Consider the following 20,393-nt stretch of genomic DNA (forward strand, 5'->3'; position numbering starts at 1 on the left):
ATGACCTGATCCTGGGCCTACCCTGGTTGGTCCAGGAGGACGCCACCATCGACATCAGACAAGGTAGGCTGCACGTGGGTCGACGGGGCCGTCGCACGGTGTACGGCGTGGGTCGAGCAGTTCCCGCCCCGCCAGCCAACCTAGTCCGACTGGCGGACATTGCCAATGACGTGCCCCCTGAGTACGTCACCCTGTTCGAGGACATGTTGTCACAGCACCCCCAAGTCTTCGCAGCCACGGACATGCTAAGGCGCACGACAATGGCAGAACATTCTATACCTACCAGGCCCCACCAACCTATTTTTGTAAAGCCCCGCGGTTTTGGACCAGTCGAGCGGGGAGCCATACAGAAACAGATTACAGAAATGCTCAGGGACGGGGTGATCGAGCCGAGCGAGTCCCCATACAATAGTCAAGTGGTTATGGCAAGCAAGAAGGATGGGTCTCTTCGTTTTTGTGTGAACTTTAAGCCAGTGAACTCAGTAACAATCCCTGCACCCCCACCCCTCATAAACATTGCAGATTCCCTAGCGGGATTGGGGGACGCCACTATTTTCACATCACTAGACTTAAAGAGCGGGTACTGGCAGGTCCCTGTCAAACCCGAGGACCGCCCCAAAACAGCCTTTACCGCCCCGGATGGTCGCCGATTCCAGTTCTGCGCCATGCCGTTCGGGCTGATGGACGCCCCCACGACGTTTCAGACCATGATGGTCCGCGTCCTGGATGGGTTCGTGGGCGAATTCGTCACGGCCTACCTGGACGACGTGATCGTCTGGTCCAGATCGTGGGAGGACCATGCACGACATCTTGCTTTGGTCCTCGAACGGTTGGCCAGGCACGGCCTCACCTGCGCACCACATAAGTGTCACATCGGGGCGGCGGAGCTCGAATACCTGGGGCATATGGTGGATGCCGCGGGTTGCCGACCTCTACCGAAGCACTTAGACCTCATAGAAACTAAGTCAGCACCACGCACGAGGAAGGAGTTGCAGCGCTTAATGGGCCTCTTAAATTGGCTACGCTCCTTCGTTCCGGATTTCGCGACGGTGACTGCTCCTATCACCGACTTGCTCTCGCCCAAGACAAAGTACAGGTGGACAGCCGAGGCAGACTGCGCCCTGGAGGCTGTCAAGCGCCTGTTCCGGAGAAGTCATGTCCTCGCCCGTATGGCACCAGGGGAGCCCCTGTACCTGCAGACGGATGCCAGCAAGGTGGGTATGGGGGCGGTGCTATACCAGGTCGGCCCCGATGGCGAGCGGAGAGTGTTGGAGTATGCCAGCTCCAAATTCGGGCCGGCCGCGAGGAACTATGACGTAAAGGAGCAGGAATGCTTGGCGGTAGTGTGGGCGGTTAGTCGCTACCGGCACTACCTTGAGGGCAAAGAGTTCACTCTTAAGACAGACAGTCAATGTCTCAAATGGCTAAACACGATGCAGGGCCGCAAGTCTAAATTTACCAGGTGGGCCATGATGCTACAGAACTATGCCTTCCAAGTCGAGCATGTGCCGGGGAAAGCGAACCAGCTCGCGGACGAGCTTTCCCGGCACCCTGACCCGGCAAACGTCTACGAGGACGGAGGATCCTGGGAGGACCTGCTTCCTCCACAGGGTCACTCCTCAGCTATAGGGGAGTCATCCGGGCGTGCCGCCCTGTACGCTGTGACTCACCAGCCCCAGAGACTCGGTCGCGAGTCTGTAGACACACTAGCCGACCTCATCAATGCTGTCCAGCAGGTACAGCTGGGAGACGCCGCCGCCAGGGCCGCTGTCGAGGCGTGTGGCGCCCAGGTGACACCGTACCAGAGGGTGGTAGACGGGGTCCTGCAGAGTAGGGCACCTGGGGATATGGAGTCATGGCGAATTTACGCCCCGGAGGGAGCCCGATCCGCCATCCTCGCCTACTTCCATGACCACCGGCTCGCGGGTCACCCCGGCGCAGAGCAGACGGCGGAGGCGCTGCGCACCACGTTTCACTGGCCGGGGGTGGCCCGGGACGTCCGGGAGTATGTGAGGAATTGTCTCCGCTGTCAACACTGCAAGGCGAGGAGGACAGATGGTGAGGAGCAGCAGCGACCGAGGCGGCCCCAACACCCCTTCCACACCATAGCGCTAGACATCATGGGTCCTTATCCTCGGAGCAGCAAGGGAAGGAGGTTCCTCGTGGTAGTCACAGACTTGTTCACCAGATGGGTGGAGGCCTACCCTGTCTTCAACGTCCGTTCGGGTACACTAATCGCCCTGTTGGACGGGGAGGTTTTTCCCCGGTTTGGATACCCGGCAGTAGTTTTGAGTGATAATGGATGCCAGTTCACGGGTGCCAGATGGAAGCAGGCATGTCGAAGATGGGGGGTGGACCATCATACTACCCCCACATACCACCCAAGGGCCAACCCAACCGAGAGACGGAACCAGGAAATTAAGGCGCAGCTCCGTCTCCGGTTGGGCAAGGACCACAGCAAGTGGGACTTGCATATTCCGGCTCTCCTGTACAGTCTGAGACGAAGGACGAATACGGTTACGGGGTACACACCGGCAGAACTAGTCCAGGGGCAGAACTTGGCGCTGCCAGGCGAGTGCCGCGTGGCGGCGGCCGCTACAGCAGGGGAATGGGGCGAGTCGCTGCGGGCAGAGCTGTCGGAGAAACGGGAGCAGGCAAGGCAACATCAGGAAACCTACCTCTGCAAGCACACGCCACAGACGGATAGGCCACCGCCCGTGCTAGCGCCGGGGGAGCAGGTGTTTGTGCGCCAACACCACCTGTCATCTGGAGCCAAAAAGTTCTGCGCTGGGTTAGCGCCAAAATGGGCGGGGCCCCGGCCCATTCTACGTCAGGCAGGACCAACGTCGTACATAGTACGGACGCCCAATGGAGGGCGTACCAAAATTCATAGGGACGACCTCAAACGTGCAACGGACGTGGAAACGGACACAGAGCAGCCCGGGAGTCCGGATTGGCCGCCAGCATTGCCGGCGAACGCGCCCCAGGGAGCGTCCCGGACGTCAGAGCCACGTGGTCCGATAGGCCCCCAGGCCCCGGGGGAGGCAAGGGAAAATGTGCCAGACGTTACTCCCACAGACATCACTCCAGCACCAACGTCCACGGACATACTGGAGACAAGACCAACAGACGCGACAGAGGACGTGATCCCGGATGACGAGACACGAGACGTGACTTCCGCGGCTGCGGGAGACAGGACACCAGGCAGGGCTGAAGGGGAGGAGGCAGAGCAGTGGCCTTATAGCCGGGAGCTGTGGCAGTACCTGGAGACAACGTTGGACTCTCTGGAGAGGGGTTGGAAGGGGTGGCCCGCCCTTGACACGGGGCGGCAGGCGTACCGGGACGGGTCACGGGAAATTGTCACGGAACCAGAGTCGGATGATGAAGGGGAGGGGGTCAGTGAGGAGCAGGGCCTTCCCCGCCAAATCTCTGGGGGCGGTTGCGACATTTCTGAGTGTCTGGGAACAGATGTTGAGGCGAACACAGGGGACGAGGAGGAGCGCCGCCTGCGCCAACAGATGCAGTGGACCGGGGGTGAGTGCCGTTCGGATGACCCTACCCCCACCCTGTTCGACCTGTTTCCACAGGCTGCATCCACACCTAAGGCGAGTCCGCACGCAGATGTTCCCCCTCAGGCAGGCCCCGCCGCGCTCGTAGTAAGAAAACCCGCTACACCATCTCGTCCCTCTAGGACCCGTAGGGCCCCTGAATATCTGAAAGATTACGTGTGCCCCACTCTGACCATGCCAGTGCGCCGCGACGTACCCATACCCAGGTGCAGCGTGATGAGCCTGTTACCCTCCTGGGAGCAGTGCGAGGTTGACCCCCAGTGCGACCACACAGTTTTTGAATTATCCCCAAGTGCGTCGAGTGATACCTAACTGAGAGACGTTGCCGCGCATAGCGGCCTCGTGGGAGGGGGGGCATTTGACGTCGACCCAGGTGCCTACCTAGCTCCCTACAGGCCGTTATGACGAGGCAACGCCTCTCCTGCCAGTTAGGCATAATGATATACCAGTGTGTGTTGTTTTTTTTTTCAGCGGACTGTAATCTTTTATATTTTTGAAGGGTATTGTTGTGTTTGTACACCGGGCGACTGAGGTCCCGCCCTGCCTGCGAAACGTCATGTGCTCCGTGGGAGACGTCGAGGGGAGGGAGAGACGCGCCGGGAGGGGAAGCGCCGCGCGCGGAGCGCTCAGTCGAGTCAGTCGCGAGGGAGACACGGTCGCGAGTAGTCGCACAGTCGCTGGGCAGACGGCCCCGAGGAGTAGTCGCTGGGCAGACGGCCCCGAAGGAGTAGTCGCGGAGTAGTCGCTGGGCAGGCGGCCCCGAGGAGTAGTCGCGGAGAGTCGCGTGAATCGCGGGAGATTCTCGTGGCGCGGTTGCCTAACAAGCGGTCACGATTGAGACGCGGGAGAAGGCTTGCAACCTACAGAGACTTAAAACCTATCCTGAACATCGGGAAGTTAATAGTTATTGTGTCAGTGCCAGCGTCGCACGGACTTTCGGTGCGGTACGGAACGGCGTGGCACAGCCCACGGAGCCGGGCTTCACCCCAGACGGACGCAGGCAGGAACGGGGCCAGCCCCAAGTATTCCGTGTTAGTGGGCTAATAAATCATGAGTCGATCGTTGAATTTGGTATTAGTCATTTCGGGCACCAGGTTGACGTTCCCCGGAGGCCACGAGGCCTGAACCCCCTCTACCACGAGCAGCCGGGCAGCTGCACTTTTCCTGGGGAAAAACCTGGGCGACGACAGCGTCATATCTCGATTGTCACGAATTCGATCTATTCACGGACAATCAAGCGCTCAGTTGGCTGTTTAACCATACGAACCAGCTCGGTAAACTAGGGCGCTGGGTGTTAAGACTGTCCCGCTTCAAATTCAAACTGCACCATATTAAGGGTAGTGACAACGTTGTGGGAGATGCGCTTTCGCGAATGTTTTCGCCTGGTGAATTTGCGACTCGTGTTTCGTCTGCGGATGAAACACAGCCGATTTGTGCAGCTGTTTGCAAAGTATTTCCGGAATCATTTCTTAGTATTCATCAGTGTCAACAGGAGGATCCTTTGTGTGTTCTAATCTGGAAGGATTTGAATGCCGGTAAAGCCGTGCCATATGTTAAGGAACAGGGTGTTGTTTACTATACCGGGACAACTGGTAGGCAAAGGAAGGCTGTTGTTCCTGCATCCCTGCGCCCTATGGTTTTGAAATATTATCACGATTCCTTATTGGGTGCACATTTGGGCATCGACAAAACGTTCCGTCGAATTAGTGCACATTTAGCTTGGCCTGAATTGCGAGCTGATGTACAAAAACACGTGCGAACTTGTCGAGATTGTCAAGTCTCGAAACCGCCGCAGTGTGCCAAAGTCGGCTAGTATTGTGCTGATTCTCCAGTTGCCCCCGAAGCATGTGCTTCACATTGACATTTTTGGGCTCCTAACACATTCTAAAAAAGGTAAAAACTGTATTTTGGTTGTTCTGGACATTTTTTCGAAATTTGTGTTGCTAATCCCCTTAAAGAACATGAAAGCAAATAGCATTGTTAAAGTCTTAAGAGATCAGGTGTGGAAATGTTTTGGTGCTCCTGCCATGATCACGTGTGATAGCGCACGTTACTTCCGCTCTGTACTGTTCAAAGGCATGTGTTTTCAATGGGCCATTAAGCATGTTTACAGTAGTCCTTACTGTCCCCATGGAAACCAATCAGAGCGAGTCAATAAAGTGCTTAAGAGCATTCTTACTGCTTTCTACAGGGATGATCAGTCGCTATGGGACAGCAAAATGGATTTTATCAATTTAGGGCTTAATTCAGCTATGCATTCCGCTACTCGATTCCCTCCTTCAATCCCGTTTCTAGGTAGGGAGCTGACCCACCCTCTCCTTAACATGTGGGGACTGCCACCCCTGGAGGCTGCCTCGGATGACGAGTCACTGGAGGCCATGCCGGATAGTGTGGCTTGTAATCTCACGAAGGCTCGGCAAGCAGTAGCTAGTTCATATAACGCTTCCCGGAGGCCTCATGGTTTTTCTGTTGGACAGCTGGTCCTAGTAAAGAATTTTTTTGCTACCAAATAGGGCTGACATGATTAGTGTTAAATTTACACCTCCATATGTTGGACCCTATGTCATCAATATATTTCTTAGTGAGAATACTTACTGTGTTGATGCACAGTACATCTGGTTATAAAATATTTAGAAAGGCTCATGTCGGGCAGTTAAAAAAGTTTAATACTTAATTTGAGGGTTTGCTGTTGTTTTGGCGTGCGCTACTGTTTTTTTTTTTTCAGTTTGGTTCGGTTATTTCCCCCCCCCCCCCCCTCCTTCCTCGTCGCGGATGCCGTGCCCTCAAGAGGATCAGCGCAGCTACGGACCTGAGGCTCCTTCGCCTGCCCACTCCGTCGTGGTCACTGGTGCCCGCCCGCTATTCGCTGCGTCTACGAGGCCGCCCGCCTCTTTCGCTGTCTGAGTCTGATGCGTCCGTGCGACTCCGTCATTCGGAGTTCCGCATCAGCATGCTGCTATGCGGCTCTTCCCTGGCTCGCCCTGAGGTGCCTACTTGAGTCGCCGCGGTTGATGGATGCTGTCCCTGGGTGAGCGAGCGGCCGGCTGCTTTGACGTGTTGGCGTGCCGGCGTGAGATTCCATTCCGCCAGTCTCGAGCTGTGATGCATGCCGCATGCGAGCCTGCACGATGCACGCAATGGCATCTGGAAGCCCTCGTCCCCTGTGAGCATGCAACCCGCTCGACAGGGGTGCGAGGTGAAGAGTCGACCCTGCCAGGCGCCACCGGCGTCAGCTGCCTTGGGGATGCCTGCGGCAGTTGCGTCCGGAATTGCGTCTGTTTGTCGACGTACGAGCTTTGGAGCTCGTTGCAACTCTTAAAAAATGAACTTTCCTGGGACGTCCCTCAAGATCAAGAAAAGTCATTTTCAGCGCTGAAGATGCTCCTTTTGGTCTTTGTATTTGACCTATGTTATCATTCAAGAATCCTTGACCATTATATACGGTGTGTTAACCTTGTATGTTAATAAGTTTAGACTGACAGTTAAAATTGTGTTCGTCTTGAAATTGAACTTTGACTTTGACATTGTCATGAAGCTGGAGAAGGCGGCGGGTACCGTGGTTTAAGGGCAGGGGAGTTGTAGCGGTTTGGACTGCGCGCGCCGCATTGGCCTCCGGCACTCCGCTCCCCTCCTCCTTCTCCCTCCTTTCCCCCCCCTCCTAGTGGTTGTTCTATGTCTACTCGTTTACCCCCCCCCCCCCCCCCCTTGATTGGCGCATGCGCGCGCTGCGGCGCGATGTTATAAATTGAGCTGCAACCATGTCAGGAGCCTCATTCTTGCATTACCTATGCGGCACCAGTGTGGGCAACAGCAGCAGAATCCCATCTGAAAAAGCTACAGAGAATACAGAACAAGAGCATTCGTATCGTGACTGAAGCACCTGTGTATTGTCCCGTCAGGGCCATGCATAGGGAGCTAAAACTCGAATTATTAAAGGATTATTATGTTAGGACTACTCAGAAATTCTATTCTTTATGTGACTATTGAAGTTTATAAATGTATTCCAGAACATTTTTGCTATCACAAAGATTTATTTGGCACACCGATAAGCTTGATGTAAGGTGTTCATATAAGTGAATATATATATATATGAGTTAATGCCGCCTTAAGACGACGACTTCGGCACCAAAGGGCCTAAGATAACTTCGAGTAGTCAGAAATATCTTAATTTTTGCAAACAAACATTCATTGAACTTTTCCAGCCATAATAAATAACTAAAACTAGAGAAAACTTGTAAAAAAAAGTATATTTTAAATAGCTAAATAACCTTGTCATAAATGCATTTAACTGTAGGATCAGGACCTACTGCTAAAATGCGCTGCACAACATGTCTCTTTTCTGATGACTATCCTAGATTGTTCTACTACAATATTTTATATCTATAAGTATTCGGCAAAACAATAATAAAGACAAATAGCTGGGATGTTATAAATGCTAGTGATCAAAATAGAAATATTGTAATGAATCTCAAATTATAAAAAAAACTTATCTTGAGCATTAACAACCCCTATAATATTAAATTATCCTTTCCATAATTTTTATAAATGTCTTTATTTGATTTATCACTTATGCTTATATTTTAAACAAATCTTATGCCGAAAATCTGAAGCAATATTACATAATGGTACGAATATCTAGGGGAAAACGGGTTCGTAAAGGATAGTCCAATTAATTTTTATACAGTTTTATTAATTAATTACTAATAACTACACCTTAAATTTAATCAGGAAGACTCTCTCAGCCCAACATGTCTGTAAAATAAATCTCTCATCCATCAATCGCACATTAGCACGTACACTGGAGCCTGACTCAACAGTGGCTCACTTCCCTGCCAGTCTCTGTCCGCTCACCGCAGTCCTCGACAACTACAACATCAGTCATCCACGCCACGCCACAGCACTGTCCCGGACTATTGTTACTGTCGCCCCGACTCCTACCAAAGAGGCTCTCAAGACTCTCTCGCGCGGGTCACTCTTGCTGATATCGCTACCAAAGAGACTCTTTCTCGGTAGCCAGGCCTTCAGCCGTCGAACAGTCACACCGATGCCGCCACACGGGTATACCGGTGTCACTCGCCGGTAGGTAGACACACTTCACACTACTACTCATTACCCTCTGCTCAGAGGCGGGGCCTTTTTATACCCATGGAGGCCAGCTGTGTATGTGCCCAGAAGCCACGTGTAAGCGTCCCTGGTCAGGCATGGAAAGGAGCACCCAGACGCCGTGCTTGACGTCACAAGTGTTCCTGACCCGATGGTGCACAGCTCGCCCATCCCCCGAGGTGAAAACCCCAGAATTCTCCAGACTTCTCGGTCTAGGTTGTGTTTCATCCCTCCAGACTGGCTGGGTTACATAACTGACAGAGGGGGAAGGCTGTGATTGACAGGCCGCTAATGGCCAGGCGACACACACACCTCCCTCGCTGGAGGGTGGTAAGGGTCCTTGCCCTCCCGAACTCCATGGCAGTCTATGGCCAGCATAACAATATAAACAAAATAAAACAAGATTCTGAAGCTACTGGATGTAGGAATACATAAGTGGATGCAAGTGTCGCATCCCTAGAAATATTGACTTAGCGTATGCATGTAGGGATGTATTGGCATCCTTCGTGAGTGTTTGGAAGTAACACAAGGATGGCCACGTCCAATACAATGAACTTTTAGTGTATCTCTTAGCTAAAGTTCCCATTAGACTATTTTCAGATGCAACTTATGCCATTTGTGTTTATATTTAAGAACATGGGGTACAATAAATTTGTCATAGTTGGAGATAAATTCAAAATATCAAAAATAAAAAAAAAATTTAATTTTAGATATCTATAGCTGTTATTTATGAATAATGCGAGATTAGTGATTAAATTAGGTAGTCAGGTATCCACTCGCCAGACATAACATTAAGATGTCTTTGCTAATTCTATACTCTTGCAAACTGATTAAATTTATTTTAGTGATGATGGGAGTTGTATACATACTAGTAGTTTCAGTGCTTATTTTGTTTTCATGTAAACCTTTAACTTATTATTAACCGTATTTCCCAGGATTTGCTACTTTCGACATTTACTGAGTATCCGCTTACCTTACTAAATATCAACATTGCGAGTAGTATATTACTACATATTCAGATCCTTACCATTCTTAACTTATTACATGGTAAGAAATATTTCATTATTACAATTTTAAGTACTTTTCTGATTATAATAATTTATTGTATTCATGATTTTTATTCTACCATTTTACCAGCTAGTCTTAAGGCCAATTTCACCATGACCATTTAAATTCTAAGCTTAGCTTAACTAAAGCTTTGTTTAATAACAAATAGCATTTCACCAAACATTTATTCGATTTTAAGATACATAAATATTTATTAACTTTAAAAGCCAAATTTTGATCGTTTAACTTTGACATAATAAACCTTATCTTCAGAAACTAAGGCTTTATTAAGCACAAAACATGACTTAGAAATTTACATGAATTAATACATAGATTTGAATAAGAGGTAATATTGAAGGTTAAACAATGTTCATGCAAAGAGGTTGCTAAGAGGTTAAAACAAATACAGTCAAACCTCTATCTATCGAACTCGCATGTATCGATGGTCCGTGTTTATCGTATACTTTCTACGGTCCCGGCAAAATTGCCATACAACTAAGGTTAAAAAAGTCCGCTTGTACCGATGTTCGAATTACCGTTTTGTCCGCATTGATCGTACAAAATATGTGGTCCCGTCACTATAAATTATAATAGATGATCGTTTAACCATAAAGATTTTGCTGAAATAACCATTTCTTAGAAAGAAACCGTCATAAAAACAGTAAGGATAGTATACAGTAGTAAAAATCACCTTAAATCTGCAGCCAAGTAATGGAGCACGTAAATATGAAAAGACAAATGAACAACAACTTACGAAGAAATATGGATGATGTACCATAACTACAGTACAAACCCAATTGTTATCCTAAGATAATTACCATAAAAAGAACTAAAGATTCTTTGTCGATACCATAATTACTACAGAAGCACGATAGCTACCACATTTGCACTACAGTTACCGTAACAACCGAGATGTATATTTACCGTGACGGTATTTATGACATATTAAAATTAAAGAACATTATTGAGAAAAAAAAGGATGTTAAATTTTTATATGTACGTTTGGCACATGTTGCGAAGAAATAATGCGATCCGAAAGAATGCAGTACTACTACGAAAAGTGAAAAGGGTACTCGTGGATTTTTAGGTTATGGCAGTATCTCTCGTTTTTCAGTAATTTCGGCCGAAAATTAACAAACGTATCGGAAGTCGACAGAAATGCCGATTCAACTAAATATTGGTAAAATCGGCTTCTTCAGTACAGCTCTACATCTGATGACATGAGTAAACATATTTCAGACTTCAGGATATTGAAAAAGTCTTTAATTTCCATGTAGATTTATTGTGCGTATGTTTTTTTTTTGCAAGTGTAAATTGAATTAAGTAAAATACTTCCATTTTTATTTATTTTTCAACTGATTTAACTTTAATGACAAGTAACTGATATATTTCTGACACTAATTTTGGGTTGAAATATTATTTTTTAAAAATTCTTAGAGTGAAGTCCACATCCATTGAATGTCCGCAATTACTGAATTTTTTTGTTGGTCCCCTGAAAAACGATAGATAGAGGTTTGACTGCTATCACCACATTCGCCCCCTCTTCATTTAAGGACATAGTCCTTGAGATATTCAGAAGGTCTAGTGGTGCGGGAAGATCTCCGGAGTGGAGGTTGAGGTCTGGGAGGAGATCTGGGTGGAGTCGGAATTGGGTTCACTTGAGGTAGGTCTTGATCATTCATGTTCTTCTCAGGTGAATCTTCTGGAGTGAGGTTCAGCTGGTTGTCTTCAGATGCTTCAGTGTGTTGATTAGGATCATCGGCGAGGTTTGGAAAATTCACGTCTTCTAACTTAGGTTCATTGTTGACAATATCCCCTGCAGGAGCAAGATGCCTGAGGTTCTGATTCTTCACCCAGTGAGCCATCCGGGTGATCCCTGGGTGACACAAAGCCTTGTGGTAGTGGACAAGTCTGTCGAAGGTATGGAGCGAGCTGCAAGTCCTAGAGAGAGCGTCAGCCACCACGTTCTCCTTCCTCGGTCTGTAGATGATGTCATAGTTGTAAGGAGCAAGTTCTAACCGCCATCTTGTAAATTTTTCGTTCTTGATTTTACCAGGATGCCGAATGTTAAACATGTAAGAAATAGACTTCTGGTCGGTTATAAGTTGAAACTTTCTTCCTATCAAGTAATGCCTCCACTTCCGAAGGGCTTCAATGATCGCATAAGCTTCCTTCTCGACAGCTGAATGGTGTTGTTCGCTCTTAGTGAGGGTTCTCGAGAAGAAGGCTACTGGTCTCTTGTTTTGAGTCAGAGTGGCGGCGATGGCGACGTCAGAGGCATCTGTTTCGACGCAGAATGGGATGTCTTCCTCTACGTTAACGACGAAGGATTTAACTATGCAGTTCCGTAAATTGTTGAAGTCTTGGATTAGTTCAGGGGCCATAGGGAAATACTTGACAGTTCACTAATCTACGTATTTTATCTGAAAATTTTGGAATCCATTTAGAATAATAAGCGAACATCCCTAGTGCTCGTTGCAAGGATGCTTTGTTTCTAGGGATAGGGAAATCAATCAGTGGCTTAAGTCTGTCGGGATCTGGTTTGAGTATATTGTTTTCGATGAGATAACCGAGGAGCTTAAGAGACTTCAAATTGAAATGGGATTTTTCTTGATTAATGGTTAAATTATATTTCTTGCAGACGTCTAAAAATTTTCGTAGATTGGAGTCGTGTTCAGATTGGTCTTTTCCGCTCACCTTCACATCGTCCAAGTAGATGTCAACTCCTTGTAGTCTTTCTTTGGTCTTGACCTCGTCCATCTTCCTCTGGAACGCAGACACTCCATTGGTGACGCCCATTGGTATACGTTTGAATTGCCAGAGTTTTCCTGCTGCCTCGAAGGCGGTGTACGGCCTATCTTCAATCCTTATTGGTATTTGATAATATGCGCTCTTGAGATCTATTGTGCTGTGGATATTATATTTAGCTACATCGGAAACTATTTTCTCTATGGAAGGGATTGGGTAAGCGTCTAACATCGTGTATCAGTTTATAGTCTGAGAATAGTCGACGACCATACGTTTTCGATGTGTTCCACTCACGACTAGTACCTGCGCCCTCCAGGGTGAGTTGCTTTCTTCAATGACACCGTCAGAGAGAAGTTTTTCTATGTGGGATTGAATGTATTTTTCTTCTTCGTTTGAGTGTCGTCTGGATTTGATCGCGATAGGTCTACAATTTGGTGTTAAGTGTTCGAAGAGGGTGGCTGGACCGACTTTGGCACATGCTAAGCTACTGATTTGCAGTTCAGGTTTATTACCACCAAAAACTATCGACAGAGTGGAATGCTGCTTAAAGATATCGTGCCCTAATATAACATCTGCGCAACAGTTGTTTAGAACGTTAAGCTTTGTTTTTCTGTATATATTGTCCGAGATTTGTAAATCTACGGAACAATAAGCTTTTATAGGCATGGCCAAAGAGGACAATGCCATAGCTACTTCAGATGACGTAGGATATTGTTTTAATTTATGTTTGGAGACAAAACCATCATTTATGTAACTCTCCGAACTCCCCGTGTCTATTAGCCCTTCAGCTGGAAAACCATTTACTTTCAGTTTGACAATGGTTTTGGAAAGGCTAGTTGGAGAAGCAGCTGATGTTTTGGAAGATGTTGGTTTGGTCTTACGATTACGATTAGATTGGTTAGTAGGGAAAACCAGAGACTTAGCAGGAAGGCAAGCAATAGTTGAGAAGTCATCTGTGTCTTGAGGAGAGTCAGGTAAGGCAGCAGTACGATCTTTGGGCTTAATTGACCTACAGACTTTTGCATAATGGCCTTTCTTACCACAGAGTTTGCACGTAGCTTCTCGCGCTGGACAGGAAGAACGAGGATGACGAGGGAACCCACAGAAGAAACATTTCTGACTACTGCTGGCTGCGGTTACAGGAGAATTTGGTTGCTGAACCGGCTCAGTTGAGGCTAAAGGTGTCTGGCTAGGAATATAGATTCAGAAATTATATGAGCTGATTCTAATGATCGTGCTTTTGCAAATGCTTCATCCAGGCTAAGAGTTGCGTTTTCTAACAAACGTTGTCGGATACTGTTCGATGAGAGACCTTTTATAAATGCATCTCTAATGTATTCGTCCCTATAAGCCGCTGCTTTAACATCTTTGAACTCGCAGTCAGAGCTAAGGAGACGCAAAGATTGTAAGAATTGATTTACACAGGTTGCTGGTGTCGGCTCATTAGTTTATGCCTTGAAAATATTTCATTCTTAGGTTTAATACAGAGTGAATCTTGCTTTTCGATTGCAGACGCATAAGAAGTACATTCGCTAATAAGTTCGTATATACTGTGACTCACGTGATTGTAGAGTAGTAACAGCTTATCAGCTTCAGAAGCCTTGATTGATGCTGTGAAGACTTCGAATGTTTTCTTCCAGTGATTCCATTGTGAGGAGCTTTTCCCAGTTGTGTGATCTGCTTCAAATCTCTTGGGCTTGAAATACTTGTCCATTGTTTGTATTAAATGTTTCTTGATAGAATGTGCTTAATAAATTGACATAATAAACCTTATCTTCAGAAACTAAGGCTTTATTAAGCACAAAACATGACTTAGATATTTACATGAATTAATACATAGATTTGAATAAGAGGTAATATTGAAGGTTAAACAATGTTCATGCAAAGAGGTTGCTAAGAGGTTTAAACCAATATCACCACAAACTTCTTAAACTTTGTTTAGCACACCAGACAAATGGCTGCAATATAGTGTCAGCTGATATTTGAAGACTAAAAGATACATAAATAACCATACATTTTTAAGTCATAAAAATAGTTAAACATGTGGATTGAAACAAACCAGAATAGCCAAAAGATTTTTAATTTATGAAATCATTTTAAATTATTGAATTAACTCTGGCTACATTGATATTACAAAGAACCTTTCAATTGATTCCACAAAGAATAATACAAAATGCTTCTGAGGTTAAGAGTCATTGTTGTGCAATATAAATGTGTTTCTTACACAATTTACCTAATACATTTTTAAACCTGTTTTATTAGCCATACTTTATTTCAACATATGCACAATAAACTGCAGAATGATTTAAGTTCAGATGATGAGACAACTAGTAATATGAAGGTATTTTTTTTGATAGGTTTATAACAAGCAAACAACAAGCAGTTTACAACAACAACAAAAAAAGAACTCCTAAAAGTTGAAGCTAAAACTTACATCAATATTTATAACCATTATGTAAAATATTTGAATTGAATGGTGTTGAGTCAAAACAGGTAGGAGCCTTCAAGTATCTAGGAAGTGTATTGGATGAAGGAGGCCAAAAGCAGGAAGAAACTGTAAGGAGAGGACAAGAAGATGCATTCTACTGATGTGTGAGAGGCTTGGCATGGAAGAGGGAGGTGCCATTAAAATGTGAACAAGTGTTGTAAAATACCTACTTTGTGCCCATAGTCACTTACGGGGCAGACTTGGACTATAGACAAGAGAGATGCTGGGAAGATCAGAGCAATAGGAATGACGTTTACGAAAAATATGTTGGCAGTTACTAGGCAAGACAGAATCAGGAATGAGATGGTGCAAGCGAGAGCACGAGTACATGACAAATGAGATCATGGAAAAAGCAAAAATTAGATGGAATGGCCAATGTTGAGTAATTGGGAAGAGAGCTACCTAGGAAAATGATGGAGTTGAAGAACACAGGAAGAAGGCCCCAAGGAAAACCAAGGAGGAGATGATAACAGTAGATAGTTAAAGGCATGCAGGAGAGAGGAGAAGATTGGAATACAGTGAAGGATGAGGAATGTTGGCAGGACAGAGAAAGATGGAGGCATTTTACTTTGCTGACCTGGCACCAGACTGGAAGCAGTTTTTTATAGTGATGATGTAAAATATCCGATGCTTTCATGAAAGTGTTTATTCAAAACCTGATTTGAACTATCTGGTCTCCGCACAAACCTATTAAGTGGAGAATGCTGAAACGTGTCTGAGGAACATAAGCATCAGAATTAAGTTCTTTATTTTTTGGCAAATTCCATTCAATGACATCAAGAGTGGACTGCGTTCTACGCTGAAAAACTTGCAAATATACTTGACAAGACCAGCAGTCGCTTGACTCCAATGTCACTGTTCACGACCGACAGTGTGTTATTTCCGTAGTAACCACCACCTCTGTGTCATAAGAGATTGGACTGTCCATTTTGCACCTTTGCATTAAGGCAGTCAAGGAAAAAAGTCTAGGAAATGAGTGAATGAAAGGATCAGTGGTAGTGATGGGTCGAATCACAATTTTCTCAATCTGATTCTCAAACTCAAAACACAAACAGTACCTCGATTTTACCTCTTGAATCCAAATCTATGTCTCAAGGGCAAAAAAAAAATATAAGAAAAAGTATAACGAATAAAAATATATTAACTTTAATGTTAAAACATTCAACCAATAAATGTCACAAAACAATAATCTCAAATCAATACATATTGTAATTTTATTTCCTATAATGTACATATTAAAAATAGTGACAGCTATAATTTGGGTCATTAAAATTACAACTTTTTCGCCTTAAGGGTCAACCTCGAATATGAATCGCATCATATATTTGTCTACAGTAGAGTACTAGTGAAGTCTTTGTTCCGTGTCTCAGCTTATGGTGCGTAAAAAATACGGCACTGGTGTTAACCCTGGACTCTCTTTTTGTCTGCTTTCTGTGCTGCTTTATTTCTGTGTGGAAGGGAGGGAGGCTAGCCCACATTTCTCCCCCTCTCCCCTACTTATTTATGACCCCTCCTAATAACAAAAGACAGTGTGTATTCCTTCCCAGCTATTGTATTTTTTTAAACCAGTCCTCTTCCAGAGTGGAATAAAAAAAAGGCAGCAAGGTACACTTTCTTGTCAGTTTCTTTTATAAAAAATACTAGTATGCACATTACAGTTAGCGAGAAATTCCTGCGGGAGCTGAAGAATGTAAGAAGCCTGGCCTTTTAAGTGTGACTTTCAAAGCACCAAAATTGGCTGTAGTTTTGTTATGGATATTAGCATTTGAAAGCTGAGGAATCGCACAAAAAAACAAAAAACAATTACAGTATGTTGGGTCACAGTTCATCTTAAAAACCTGTCGAAACAGACATGTGGAGTTTGTACCAGTTCACGGACATTTATAAGTGTGAGAGAGGAAGAACCGTCTACAGTCAACACCGCTACATGGCCACATGCACTCACAGAACGCACTCACACAAAAAAACTCGATAGTTAATTTTTGATTTCCCTTCCTCCAGCTGAATGCCAGCCCAGCAAGTCATGTCACTCGCCAGCGCCAGCTATGGTGGTGCGACTGGCGCGGCAGCCTGGGCAGACGTAGCACAAAAGTGCCATTCATAATGCTTTTCACGCACTGCTCAGATATTTTAACTACACAATTTATACTTACTCGTAACAGACTTATTATAAACCAAAACAGTAGAGTTATTTACACACCTACTCAAGATAAACCGCAATAGAATTTTTTTACAAAAAAATTATAAATTCAAATAAGAATCCCACAATACTTTTTAAAACTAAAAATCGGCATAAAATATGCAACCCATATGGGGGGTAAATTCGGTAAATTTTTGAATTTATATCATGTCCTCCAGTATTGTTGTCTGAAACCTTTTCTTTGAAATATTCTTTCAAATACTAGATATTTGATATTATTTGAGGATTAGATGAACCCTTCCCTAATATTTGCGTACAACAGAACATCATTAAAAATCCTTTCAAGGGCTCCTTAAAAAAATGACTAATTTTATTTATGCTAAAAAGGTAATAATCATGTGGTAGTGTTTGGATTTAAAAATTTTCCTTCTTCACATATTTGTCTTAGAATCTTTTTCCTCAAATATAAAATCTATTGAATACTAAAAGATTTGATGGTATTTGAGGAACTGATAGGCCCATCTTTAATTAGTGCTCATAGTCTTGCCAAGGCGAGGGGTGACAAGATAAGAATGATGAACAATTGAATAAGTGGGGGAAGAGGAGTGGGGAGAGAGAGGAATCATTAACACAGAAAAAAAAGGGTTATGTGCATACTGCAAAGTTTGCCATGTTTCCCCCACTGAAGACAAATGTTAATTGGCACCTGCTCCGCTGGAGGAGGCAGGCGATCCGACGGCTCGATCACAGTGGCTGGGGCATAAATGAGATTTCCAAGGAGCAGAGCGAAAGAAACAAAAATGAAGGTCGACGGGACAACTCCAAGCCCTCTGTGTCCGCTACTGAAGCTCCTCCAGTAGGACAGCGACGGCTTGCGCAAAGTCAGCACACACCTGGCTCGGCGCAGGAGATATCTTGGCCTCGTCTCCTTCCCGGTACTTGCCGGTCTTTACCAGGATCCCTCTAATCCCAACTCTCTGGGCGCCGTCGACGTCATCTTTCACGTCCTGGTCAACAATGAGGTCACACTTAAAGCTCTGTCTCACTTGCCATGATTTTTATTTCATTTTCATGTCATTACATTTATTTAGGGATTTTCACTGCAAATTTATCACCGCAGATCTCTTTCATTTTGAGTTTGTCTCAATTTCCCCTAACATATTTTCTAAATATTAGTTGATTGTGATAAAAAGTCATGCAAGTGTTCATAATTATCATCCTGACATGATCCATTACACCTAGAAAGTAACATTTATTAAATGTCAGGGGAGAAAAGTTGTTATCAAGCATAAAAAGAAAGAGAGCTACTGAGATTTTACAGATACATCCTTTAGTTAATAGTAAATGCAGGAAAATGAAACATCAATCGTTGCATGTGAGACTGAGCCTTAAATACAACACAGCTTTACACTGCACAGTTTCCCACCGTCTATATGGACATGATTCATACCCTCTTGAGCAATCAAAGATTAAGGAGTGTTTAAAGACCTCTTTACTTCACCATCTTCATCACTATCAAGAGGTACCATTTGCAATATCACAAAAATACCTCAAGAAAATAAAAATGCACAACAAATCATTGGTTAATTCAATTATTACAGATAAGCCATTACTGTGTAGAATTATTTCTGGAAAACATCTAACCCAAGCAGTGTCAACCTGAATTTTATACCCCTACCATTTATTATGATCAGTAATTATATTTACTTCAAAAGTGCAAAGAAAGACAATTCAACACACCTTTTTAGTTTAAAGGTGAGATACAAACTATGAAAAAAATATTCAAAATGTTGTTTATGTATAAAATCTCCCATCCCTTTTCAAGGAAATTCCGAAGTGTTATCCCATATCATCTGTCACCCGATGTGACATTTCGCGGGCAAAAAAAAAAAAAACCCTGTCAAAACAGGCATAAGTAATGCAGTTTAGAGGCAGAACCTGTAATTTTTCAACTAAGCTAATTCAGCCCTCTGATTTCAAAGGCCGTTATGAAAGAAACAGTGGTCCAAACTGGCTGAAGTAAAGCAGTTTAGATGCAGAGCATGTGATTTATAAACTAAGCTGTTCCAGCCCTCGGCCTGGCATATGACGATACCGTGATGGTTCTGGGTGTTGGAGAGAAGACCATGGTAGGAACCATAACATTAGTTTGTTTGTGTAGAAATTCGTGAAAAAGATGGAAAAAATTAGAAAATAACGTTTTGACTTCAAAACATCACAATTCGCGTTATTTTGCATTTTTATCACGTTCACAATTTCTTTCAGGTCCCTATTCATAAGATAAAGGCATGCATTTCTGATGTATAAAATTTCATGTTTTAATATTTACTTTTTATTAACATGCTTAATTGATTATATAAACTATAAAATGGTAAAACTCTTAAACACTTTAGCATAATGAATAATGAATGTTATCAAACTAAGTAGCCATAAACAGATTAGTATCAAAACAGCCAAGTAATTCAAGGTACAAATTGTAAATTATAATTCAAAAGAAGCAAATACACTTTAAAGTTGCACTGAATTTATTGTGTTTTTTTCTCACATGATGGCTATTGAAAATGTAATAAAAGTGGATAAACTGATCCAGAAAAAATTAATGTACTATTATAAATGCCTAACAGTAATAATATTGTTTCAATTTCTTAATGGCTTGTCAGTACAAATAATAAAAAAAATTGATGAAATAGAATACAAGCCCACAAAAAAGATTTCCTGGTTAAAACATTTTCTTGCAAGTAAATTTTATTTAATATTTTTCCTTTGGAAAAACTTTATATGAGGTACACACACACACACACACACACACACACACACACACACACACACACACATACACACATATATAGACACACTGTATTTTTAATTTAAGCTTAACGTCATCTTGGTATGAAGGTCACTATAAGCAAGACAGAGAGTGAAATCATGGGGCTGGGCAGCAACAGTGAGGGCAACGGGAGCACCCAGAGAAAACCCTCTGTCTCAATGCAACATTTGCCACATAATCCAATTGCAAAAAAACCTAGGTTTAACATCTTTGGAAATTTCTATGAATAATGTCTCAACTTAGAGGGTAGAGTTTTGCCCACTTCTTCTACGTGTACCAAAAAATTTCCAATTATTAGATATTTTATATTTTAGTTGGGCTTAATGTTTCATCGACAATAAAGCAATAGAGACGATAACACTCAAATAACACAATCCAGGAATACTGAAGCACGACGTGCCGCGCACATCTGTATTCTCGTAGCCGTCAGCCCCTCTCTTCCTAAACACGTGTGTGAGCCGCCGCCGCCAT

At 44.3% G+C, this 20,393-nt stretch overlaps 1 protein-coding gene across 1 annotated transcript in view; it reads right to left on the reverse strand.

Moving 5' to 3' along the window:
• Window positions 1–8,238: 8,238 nt before the first annotated feature.
• Window positions 8,239–20,393, reverse strand: part of LOC134527675 (haloacid dehalogenase-like hydrolase domain-containing protein 2) — a 30,744-nt gene continuing 18,589 nt past the window's right edge. The window contains exon 4 of the mRNA XM_063360567.1: window positions 8,239–18,102. Coding sequence (XP_063216637.1) covers window positions 17,935–18,102 — 168 coding nt within the window. The 3' untranslated portion in view covers window positions 8,239–17,934. The remainder of the gene's footprint in view (window positions 18,103–20,393) is intronic.

This window comes from Bacillus rossius, chromosome 1 (assembly GCF_032445375.1).
Source record: "Bacillus rossius redtenbacheri isolate Brsri chromosome 1, Brsri_v3, whole genome shotgun sequence".
NCBI classification, from domain to species: Eukaryota; Metazoa; Arthropoda; class Insecta; order Phasmatodea; family Bacillidae; genus Bacillus; species Bacillus rossius.